Raw genomic sequence first — 11,455 nt, forward strand, 5'->3', positions numbered from 1 at the left:
GCCTCATGTCGCTGAATGCTTGTTACTCCTCCTCTCAGAAGCTGCACTAGGAATATGGAAAGTTCAATTCATCTATATGCAGCTGCCCCACCCCCCTCCTATACAACTTCCTTTGCTGGCCCCCCTCAGTGCTCTTTACCCCCCTCAGTGCTATTAACCCCACCCCCTCAGTGCTATTAACCCCACCCCCAGTGCTATTAACCCCCCAGTGCTCTTTACCTCCCCCTGCTCTTAGCCCCCTCCGTGCTCTTAGTCTGGCTCCCCCAGTGCTCTCCACCTCCCTGTGCTCCCTGGCTCCCCCCTCAGTGATTTCCTGTTCCCCCCAGACAGTGTTCTCCAGTTCTCCCCCCTCCCCCTGTGCTCTCCATCCCCCTGGTTTTCCCTGCCTGCCCCCCCCCAGTGCTCTCCACCCCCCTGTGCCTTCCAACCCCCCTGCAATGCTTTCCAAACCCCACCTTAATTCTCTCTATTCCCCCCCAATGCCCTTCAGCTCCTACAGTGCTCTCTGCTTCCCCTGTGCTCTCCGGCCCCCCCTAGTGCTCTTCTATCTTCTATCATGTCCGCAGTCTCTGACCTTCTCTTCTATCATGTCCGCAGTCCCTGACTATCTCTTGTATCATGTCCGCAATCCCTGACTATCTCTTGTATCATGTCCACAGTCTCTGACCATCTCCTGTATCATGTCCGCAGTCTCTGACCATCTGTTGTATCATGTCCGCAGTCTCTGACCATCTCTTGTATCATGTCCGCAGTCTCTGACCATCTCTTGTATCATGTCCGCAGTCTCTGACCATCTCTTCTACCATGTCCGCAGTTTCTGACCATCTCTTCTACTATGTCCGCAGTCTCTGACCATCTCTTCTACCATGTCCGCAGTCTCTGACCATCTCTTCTACCATGTCCACCGCCTTTGACCATCTCCTGTACCATGTCTGCAGCCTTTGACCATCTCCTGTACCATGTCTGCAGCCTTTGACCATCTCCCGTACCATGTCTGCAGCCTTTGACCACCTCCTGTATCATGTCCGCAGCCTCTGACCACCTCCTTTACCATGTCCACAGCCTTTGAAAATCTCCTGTACCATGTCCGCATCCTCTGACCACCTCCTGTATCATGTCCGCAGCCTCTAACCACCTCCTGTACCATGTCCATAGCCTTTGAAAATCTCCTGTACCATGTCCGCATCCTCTGACCACCTCCTGTATCATGTCCGCAGCCTCTAACTACCTCCTGTACCATGTCCACAGCCTTTGACCACCTCCTGTATCATGTCCGCAGCCTCTAACCACCTCCTGTACCATGTCCACAGCCTTTGAAAATCTCCTGTACCATGTCCGCATCCTCTGACCACCTCCTGTATCATGTCCGCAGCCTCTAACCACCTCCTGTACCATGTCCACAGCCTTTGAAAATCTCCTGTACCATGTCCGCAGCCTCTAACCACCTCCTGTACCATGTCCACAGCCTTTGACCACCTCCTGTACCATGTCCACAGCCTTTGACCACCTCCTGTATCATGTCCGCAGCCTCTAACCACCTCCTGTACCATGTCCACAGCCTGTGAAAATCTCCTGTACCATGTCCACAGCCTCTGACCACCTCCTGTACCATGTCCACAGCCTCTAACCATCTCTTCTATCATGTCCGTAATCTCTGACCATCTCTTGTCTTTTATCATGTCTGCAGTCTCTGAGGGGGTCTGGAGAGGAGTCAAAAGTGGGAGTGCTGTCGGGATGGGGATCACAGGAGAAGTCAGACATGTGTGGACTGGGGAGAGGAGACTACAGGATAAAACCAGAGCATGATGCACCTAAGAGGAGGTCAGTGACAGTGCTGCCCGGCCAGTCTGAGGGGGGGGTCACTGATGTAAGGGGGCACTGTTATAAAGGTTCCTCCTTATATCAGGACCCCCCTCCCTTCCTTAGTGCATTCACTCTGTGGAAAGTGGACTCTGGTCACCAGAGTCCCCCCTACATCAGAGTTCTCAGCTTTTTCACACGTGCACCTGAAGTGACACCCGCTCCCAGCTGCGGCAGTGGTGCTTCCATCTCATCCACTGTAAAACAAGGGACCATTTTGAGTCGCGCTGTATCCAGAAACGAAACCCTAACTGCAGAGGTACTGTACACTACAAAGATTGTCATTTATTTTATTAAAAATATGCTGGGTGTGACATGGATTTTCTTCTTATTTAACATGTATACATAGACATTTCATGAAACTTTAGGTCATGAATATTTACGTGAAGTCATGGAAAAGTCATGGAATTTTATTGGTAAAAATGTGTATGAACCCTGACATTAGTTTTATTAAAGCGGAGTTCCACCCAAAAGTGGAACTTCCGCTTTAGGGAGTCCTGACCCCCCGACATGCCACATTTGGCATGTAATTTTTTTGGGGGGGGAGCGGGTACCTAGTTTTGACAGGTACCCGCTCCCACTTCCGCTCGGAGCGCCGCGGCGCCCTGAGCGGAAGTTCTCCTCTCCCCCTCCCTCCCTGCAATCTTCTGGGACACGTCAGAGGTCCCAGAAGATTGCCGGTCAATCACGGCGCGCAGCGCGACTCGCGCATGCGCAGTGGGTACCCGGCTGTGAAGCCGCAAACTGTAACAGCCGGGTGCCCACAGCAGTGATGCCGGCGCCGAGGGAGAGGATCGAGGCTTCGGGCGGCCGCATCGCTGGACCGTTGGACAGGTGAGTAAATGGCTGGAACTCCGCTTTAAGTTTTCTCTATGCCACCCTTGTCCTTACCTTTCATTGGGGGCTTTCTAGTTAACTTCTTAACAAAAAAAAAAAGGGTGCCGCACACCAGGGACCTTTGATCTCTTCCTTATTGTCCAATTAGATCTCCACCTCTCAAAGGTTGCCTACCCCTGCTCAAACCCAAACGTTAAATGCATGCCCCACATTCCCAAACTTTTCAGTCACAGCTGAATCTCAGACCTCCCCCGCCACTATTGGGCAGTTGAGGCTGCCCAGTAATGAGCTGACCAGGCCTTAGCAGCAAACTTTGACACTAACCAGAGTGTCAAAACATCCTGCATTTTGACCATAATAGGCATGCTTGGAAGATTGCTGCAGTTTTATGCAAGCACCGCTAGGTGTTTGCACTTAATACCTGTAGCTTTTTGTCCTCTTTTTCCTAAATTAAAAATTCTCCTCATGTACTAGGTTTTTTGTTCCATCTAAGCTGCTTTCCCCATAAAAGTCAATGCAAATAGAAAACTTTAAGCTGCTTGATGCAACTCAGAATACAATATAAATCAACTTAAAGTGATTTTTTCCCTAAAATAAAAAAGCGGGTTCATGCTCACCTGCTCTGTGCTCCGCTTGCTATTTGGGCACACGTGTGGATGTCCTTCATACACACACAACGTGGCTCAGACCCCTCCTCCTTGCTTGTTCCCTCATATAATTTAATTGACAGCAGCAAGAGCCAATGGATCCTGCTGCTCTCAGTCTGTCCTGTGAGAATAGGAACAGATCCAGCATTTCTGCAGACAGTATTGAGAGGCTCTCTCTTAGGTAAGTGTTTGGGAGCAGTAGGAAGTTTATTCAGTTTACTGCAGGGAATGAGTCTATGTAGACTTTATGCCACCTGGAGAGATAAAAGAGCCACAGCGTATTTTTTACTGCCAGTCCACCGTGCTCACTAATGGACTGATTACTAGTCATTCTAATAAATTTAGATAGTAGACTATAGATATTGTACTATAAACTTATTGCCAATTTCTCTTTCATTCATCTCATTCATTGAGGGAATCCTGCAGACTCTGATGTAAAGGGGAGCCCCAGGAACTCTGGAAATGTGACCAGAGACCACCTTCCGCAGAAAGAAGGGGGAGTTACTGATATAAGGGGGGCCTTTATATCAGTGCCCCCTTACATTACTGTATTCACTTCCCCCTTATGTCATTGACCCCTACTCAGACTGATCTGGTGGAGCTGTCACTGGCCTCCTCTCAGGTGCACCGTGCAGACATGATTGCAGACATGATAAAAGACCAGAGATAGTCATAGGCTGTGCGGACATGATACAGGAGATGTCAGAGGTTGCAGACATGGTACAGGAGATGTCAGAGGTTGCAGACATGGTACAGGAGATGTCAGAGGTTGCAGACATGGCACAGGAGATGTCAAAGGTTACAGACACGGTACAGGAAATGTCAGAGGCTGTGCGGACATGGTACAGGAGATGTCAGAGGTTGTGCGGACATGGTACAAGAGATGTCAGAGGTTGCAGACATGGTACAAGAGATGCCAGAGGTTGCAGACATGGTACAGGAGATTTCAGAGGTTGCAGACATGGTACAGGAGATTTCAGAGGTTGCAGACATGGTACAGGAGATTTCAGAGGTTGCAGACATGGTACAGGAGATTTCAGAGGTTGCAGACATGGTACAGGAGATGTCAAAGGGTACAGACATGGTACAGGAGATGACAGAGGCTGTGCGGACATGGTACAAGAGATGACAGAGGCTGTGCGGACATGGTACAGGAGATGTCAGAGGCTGTGCGGACATGGTACAGGAGATGTCAAAGGTTGCAGACATGGTACAGGAGATGTCAGAGGTTGCAGACATGGTACAGGAGATGTTAGAGGTTGCAGACATGGTACAGGAGATGTCAGAGGTTGCAGACATGGTACAGGAGATGTCAGAGGCTGTGCAGACACGTACAGGAGATGTCAGAGGCTGTGCAGACACGTACAGGAGATGTCAGAGGCTGTGCAGACACGTACAGGAGATGTCAGAGGCTGTGCAGACATGTACAGATGTCAGAGGCTGCGGAGGGGTCCAGTCTTACCTGCCCCTGGTGTAGAAAGGCACGCTCCACCACCCAGTCCAAGATCAGTGCCTTCCTATAAAAATGACACCGCCCAGTGCCATTACGTCACTACTGGCCTTCCCTGGCCCAGCTGCAGCCATATACTGTACGGGCGCCACCAGGTCTGGTGGAAAGATTTAGTAGGAGGAAGCAGATCATGGAAAAGGGGGATGACTGGTGCGGCGGGAGGCAAATTACAGGAAGCGATCCCCTGTATGGGTCTCCCTACAGCAGCTGAAAGCTGGCTTTTCCTCCTCCCTCTCCTGCTGCTTTGGTTCTTGCAATTGCCCCCCTCTATACTGATCACCCCCTTCTGTCCATGATCAGATTCCCCCTTTTCCCTGCTGCCCAGGCTCCCCTGTATGCGCCCCCCCCCATTCCTCGCAGCGCTGCTGACTTCGTATTCTCTCCCTCCCACCAGTTTTCAGTTGCTGCAGAGGGGGGAACTACAGGAGATCTGTTCTAGTAAACCACTGTTGATTACCTCTTTCCCCCTGCTGCCCTTTGTGCCCCTCCATCAGCGTTGACGGCTTCTTCTCTTTTTTCTGCTGCCGGCTGCTGCAGGGAATGGGAGAATAGCTTCAGGATGAAAAGCAGGTCCGGTAGGCTATACAGGGCCCCATAATTTCTAACGGCAGCCCTGGCTGTAGTGGTGAGGAGGGTGATATCAGTGGCAGAGCTGAGGGGGGTGGGATAAGTGGCAGTGGATGTGGTGAGGGGGTGGGATCAGTGGCAGCAGTGGTAGTGAGGAGGGTAGAATCAGTGGCAACAGTGGTGATGATGATGGTGGTGGTGAGGGGGGGTGGGATCAGTGGCAGCAGTGGTGGTAGTGGTGAGGGGGGTGGAATCAGTGGCAGCGGTGGTGGTGAGGGTGTGGGATTGGTGGCAGCGGTGGTGATGATGGTGAGGGGGTTGGGATGAATGGCAGCAGGGGTGGTGATGAGGGGGGTGGGATCGGTGGCAGCGGTGGTGGTGGTGAGGGGGTGGGATCGGTGGCAGCGGTGGTGGTGAGGGGGGTGCGATCAGTGGCAGCGGTGGTGGTGGTGAGGGGGGTGGGATCAGTGGCAGGGGTGGTGGTGGTGAGGGGGTGGGATCAGTGGCAGCGGTGGTGGTGGTGAGGGGGTGGGATCAGTGGCAGCAGTGGTGCTGAGGGGGGTGGGATCAGTGTCAGCGGTGGTGTGAGGGGGGTGGGATCAGTGGAAGCGGTGGTGGTGGTGGTGAGGGGGGCGGGATCAGTGGCAGGGGTGGTGGTGGTGAGGGGGGTGGGATCAGTGGCAGGGGTGGTGGTGGTGAGGGGGGTTGAATCAGTGGTAGGGGTGGTGGTGGTGAGGGGGGTGGGATCAGTGGCAGCTAAAGTGTATAAAATAGTGTTGCGCAGAATAAAAATCCTTTTTACTAAGAATATGTAGGTGATATAAAGTAAATAAAATATTATAAATTCTTAAAAAGATTTTTTACAAATGATTAACAGTGTTCACGTGGTCAAATGTATCTCTAAATTGCCTCACCAGTGTTCAATATTTTTGCATAAAAACAATAGTGGTAATAAAAGATATATAGATATGTGACAAGTGAATAATATTAGTATTATAATATAAGACGCTATATAAACTCAATAAACCAATGTATATAATCATAAAAGTGCGTAGTGCAAGGCAATTGTCCAAAAAGAACTCCAATGTGCAATTGTTAGTGATAAAGAATCAATATACAGTGCAACGTAGTTCAGAGATAATTGGTAAAAAATACTAAAGTGTCAAAGTAAATGTTAATCATTTACTTTGACACTTTAGTATTTTTTGCCAATTATCTCTGAACTACGTTGCACTGTATATTGATTCTTTATCACTAAGAATTGCACATTGGAGTTCTTTTTGGAAGTCTTTGTGAATCCGTGCAAATAGCAAATAAAATCCTCAATAAAGTGCTCAAACCACCTGAGGGTGGTAGGTGTTCCCCAAGAGAGTGAGTGACCAGAGTGTCACAGATCACACAGCAACTGTGCACCCCCTTGTGAGTGGGTGCTCACCTTATATACGATATAAACAGGCACATATGCAGGAAATCCTTTTTAAAGATGTCCCATCCGGATCGTAACACTCCAGCAGCCCGCGGCTTAAATACGGTTTAAATAGGCACATATGCAGGAAATCCTTATAAGAGGTGACCCATCCGAATCATAACCCTCCAGCCGCACGTAGCAGCATGATATATGAAAAGACAAAAAGCCTCCAATAGTGCTTGTACCTTATTAAGGTTTTATTTATTAAAAGAAAGATCAATTAAACTCACATTCTTCAGTGCATCCATGCACCTTTTCAAAACGCCATATACAGTAGTACTATCCGAATATCCAGCGATACCGTGGTGGTAGAGTGGGAGACGCCTCGGCCGAATGTGTCCTCCTATACACGCACAGCCCGACAGTCTCACAAAAACTGTCGGACTACCTTAATCAACAGGCGTTGGAGCCGGGCGAATGCTCTCTTCACCCGGAAGTGTTTCAACAACTGTGTCTCCGGTGAGGGACTCCCAATGTGGACCTGTTGGTCTCAGCTCAACCGGAAGGTTCAGAGGTTTGTGGCAAGATCTCACGATCCTTTGGCCCGACACCGCCGATGCTTTGCTGGCCCCTTGGGGTCAGTATCGTCTGATTTACGATTTTGCTCCACTACAGCTTCTGCCGAGGCTTCTGCACAGAATCGAGGCAGAAGGGATTCCAGTCATTCTGGTGGCTCCAGACTGGCCTCTCCAGTCTTGGTATGCAGGCCTTATAAAGCTTGTAGCTGATGCTCCTTGGAGACTCCCTCTCAGAGAAGATCTTTTGTCTCAAGGGCCGATCTTCCATCCTGTTTTACAGTCCCTGACTTTAACGGCATGGTTTTTGAAAGCCAGGTTCTAAAGGATAGAGGGTTGTCGGATTTGGTGATTCCTACACTGTTAAAAGCTAGAAAATCTACTTTTAGGAAGATTTATCATAGAGTTTGGAGGGCGTACATTTCTTGGTGTGAGTCTTGGGGGGTTTCTTTTTTCCGAAGACAGTTGGCTGCAAATTCTTTGGTTTACACTTTCGTCCAGGGGGTTCCACATTTGGCTCCTCCGGTGAGGTCTCTGATACCTCCATGGGACCTCAATTTTGTATTGTCGGTTTTTCAAAAACCGCCTTTTGAAAAATATTTGTGAATTTCTTCTGCTCACTTTGTCACAGAAGGTAGTTTTTTTGGTGGCTATTACTTCTGCACACAGGGTGTCAGAATTGGCTGCGTTGTCCTGTCGGTCACCTTACTTGGTGGTTCATAGGGACAAAGTGGTCCCTGTCAGTTGTTCCTTCCTAAGGTTGCCTTGGGTTTCCACTGGAATATAGACATTGTGTTGCCTTCCTTGTGCCCTAAGTCGAAACATACAGAAGTTGCTTTACATTCCCTGGATGTGGTTCGGGCTGTCAGGGTGTTTCTGGCGGTGACTGAGTCAATTCGAAAATCTGATTTCTTGTTTGTCCTTACGGGGGGATCTCGTAACAGGCAGGCCGTGTCTGCTGCGACCGTTTCCAGATGGATCAGGCAGACGGTGGTGCAGGCCTATTCCATTAAGGGTCAGGCTCCTCCTTTCCCTGTTAAGGCGCATTCTACAAGAGCGCTTAGTGCCTACTGGGCCTTCCATCATCTGGCGTGCAAGGCGGCCACATGGTCGTCTGTGCATACATTCAACAAGTTTAACAAGGTGGATTTTCTCGCATTTGCGGATGCTGCGTTCGGCCACAAAGTTTTGCAGGCTGCTGTTGCAGAGGCTCCTGCCTCTATAGGGTGTATTTTTTTCTGGTGGTGAGCTCCAGTTGTTCCTGGTTGAGTTCTTGGTTTAACTGGTGGGCTATATTTAGCCCTTTTTGGGAATTCTGTGTATTGCTGTGTTTTCCCATCCCTCATGTTGACTGCTTTGGGTCATCCTAAGAGCCGGTTCACACTGTGGCGACTTGTCAGGCGACTTAGTCGCCTGACAAGTTGCGCTCCATTCAGTGCAATGGAACCGTTCTAATCAGAGCAACTCAAGTCGCTCCGACTTAGAAAAAGGTTCCTGCACTATTTGGGGGCGACTTCGGAGTGGCTTGCATTGACTTCTATTAAAGAAGTCGTTGGTAAGCCATGCTGAAGTTGCGCTGTTTTGAAGCCGTCCCAGTATGAACCGGCTCTAAGGGTCAAAGCAGATATGGAGCTGTGTGCGTCAATGAACGAAAGAGAAAACTGGATTTTTGTCTTACCCTAAAATCCTTTTCTCTGATGTTCATTGGCGGACACAGCACCCACCCCTCTGTTGAGTTGGGTTAGGTTTTCTTCTGACACTGCTTGTTACAAACTGAAGTCCTATAGCAGAAAGTATATACCCCCTAGGACTGCCCAAGGGGCATAGTGAAATTTGTTTCTGCCTAGTCCTACTCCTATGGAGAGCAGCATAACCCAAGGGTCAAAGAAGATATGGAGCTGTGTGTCAATGAACATCAGAGAAAAGGATTTTATGGTAAGACAAAAATCCTGTTTTTACTATCATACCTTACAATGTATAATGTATTTGCCATTTTTTATTATTTAAAAATAATAATTCATATTGTATTAACCATGTTTTTATTATTATTTATATATATAATGTATTTTATTGTTGTTGCCTAATATGATATGATAATGTCATAAGTAAAATTAATATAATTATCAAGAAGTTTGATCCTGCTTACATCTAGAAAACCTTGTATTGTAGGTCCCTATAAAAGTGACATTAACCTCTGGAAAGTCCTGGGGATGCATGACTGAGCTTCAAGTGAAATAGAACAACAGACTTCACAAGTGCTATTTAGTACCCTTATATTTAACTGGTCTGCTGTGACTGTATTGTGAATCACTAAGCAACAGCTCGGCTGGAGTTATCATCAGCACCTAATAACCAGCATGTGAATGCTCTTTCATCGTTTTGTTTGTAGCCCAGAGCAACTGCTGTGTGGAACAAGATTGGCTCAAACCAGTCTATAGATCTTATTTTAGCCATAGTGCAAGCTGAGAGCTTGTGGCATTTTTTTTTTTACAAATTACAATGCTTATCGAGCAAAAAGCTGGCTTCTAGTGTGGCATATAGAACATCGTTTTGCATTGTCCTTTCTCTCTGAAAATATGTTCTAAAGGTAGTCTATCATAGTCATCACAGGTTCTGGATTGTGCAGAAATAAACCACTGCTGAGAGTTCATTTATTAATATTATTATTTATTTCTGATTTTCTTGTTGGAGTATCTAATAAATATTGCGTTTATGGATATAAATAATATATGTATTTTTTCTATTTAAAATGTCTTCTGATTCAAAAAGACTTTTGTTCTGTAGCTGCGAGGTAGAGAGATTTCAAGTTTCTTATTTTATGGCACCACCCAAGCCAGATGTACAAGTAGAGACTTTCTCAAAGTCACTATTTGCATACAGTAAGTGCCCCCCTCCCCACAGTGGTGCTCATAATTTCGGCTTAAGAATGGGGTGGAGCTACAACTACAGTTACAACTTTTTTTTTTTTTTAGTATCGTATTCCTGCAGTGCTGTTGTGTGGTCACATGATCTTTCTTTTTTGGCATCTGCAGGGAAAGATCTTTGGGAGAGGCTTCTATTACTCTTGCTGATGTGTTGTCTAGTAATATCTATCCAGTTTCAGAAGAGCAATTCAAATTAGATTATCAATATCAAAAACTGTTTTACAGCTCCCAAAAAATCTTTGTAATTTATTTTTTTATTTTTTATATTCTTAAAGATTTTTGCAATATAAAACAAACTGACAAAAAGAGTCAATGGCATACCTGCATACGGAACAGTTACAGGCAACACTATACAACATCAAAACTGGTTATTCTGGACAATACAATAAATACTTAAAAGAGAAGTAAGGAGTTTAATTATTATTATTTATTTTTTGTAGAATCATACTTACCTAGGTGAATGCAGCATTGGTCTGATGCTGCATCTGTCCCCCGTCGGCTCTAAAACTGAGAACCGAGTGATCAAATACTGCCGATCGCTCCGTTCTCACAGCTCACTGAGAGGTTGAACCAGGTGCCTGTCCAGGCATGTGGGCCAATCCTGACTTCATTGTCGTGACCTTGCTGGGGCCTGGACCGGCTCAGTGACATCAGTCAACAGCGGGCTTTAGCCCGCAGTCTGCTGAAAATGGGTCACGAGAGTGCAGAACGAGCTGCACTCCTGTGATCTACAGGAGAAGTACAGCCAAACGACCTTTAAGTGGCATCATATATTACAAATGTAAGCAACAAACCTAGATCTGGGCTTGCCATTTGGTGACAGGGCCCCTAAATGACCAAGAGTCTGAGGAGGTCCAGTATGAATGGAGCCATTGGCATCACAGTTTACGACCTCAGCTGGAAAAGTACATAACGCAAACTGCCGGATTACCACTAGCAAGAGAAATGGAGAGCAAGGAGAGGCCTGACGGGTGAGACGTGAAAACCCTGGAGAGGCAGGAGACTTGGGGTCCTTTCACACTGGCTTTCTGCCCGGCGGACTCCGTTTTACTCAGCGGGGATCGATCCGCTGATTCCCTACTGAGCAGGCAGATGACAGGTCTGTCTCTGCTTACTTTGCAGAGACA

General features: G+C 47.6%; 1 protein-coding gene across 1 annotated transcript in view; it reads left to right on the forward strand.

Annotated features, from left to right (window-relative positions):
• Positions 1-9,953, forward strand: part of POLN (DNA polymerase nu) — a 560,717-nt gene extending 550,764 nt beyond the window's left edge. The window contains exon 22 of the mRNA XM_082249983.1: positions 9,574-9,953. Coding sequence (XP_082106109.1) covers positions 9,574-9,642 — 69 coding nt within the window. The 3' untranslated portion in view covers positions 9,643-9,953. The remainder of the gene's footprint in view (positions 1-9,573) is intronic.
• The last annotated feature ends 1,502 nt before the right edge of the window (positions 9,954-11,455 follow it).

Source organism: Pelophylax lessonae, assembly GCF_965119305.1.
Source record: "Pelophylax lessonae genome assembly, chromosome: 1".
Lineage (NCBI taxonomy): Eukaryota > Metazoa > Chordata > Amphibia > Anura > Ranidae > Pelophylax > Pelophylax lessonae.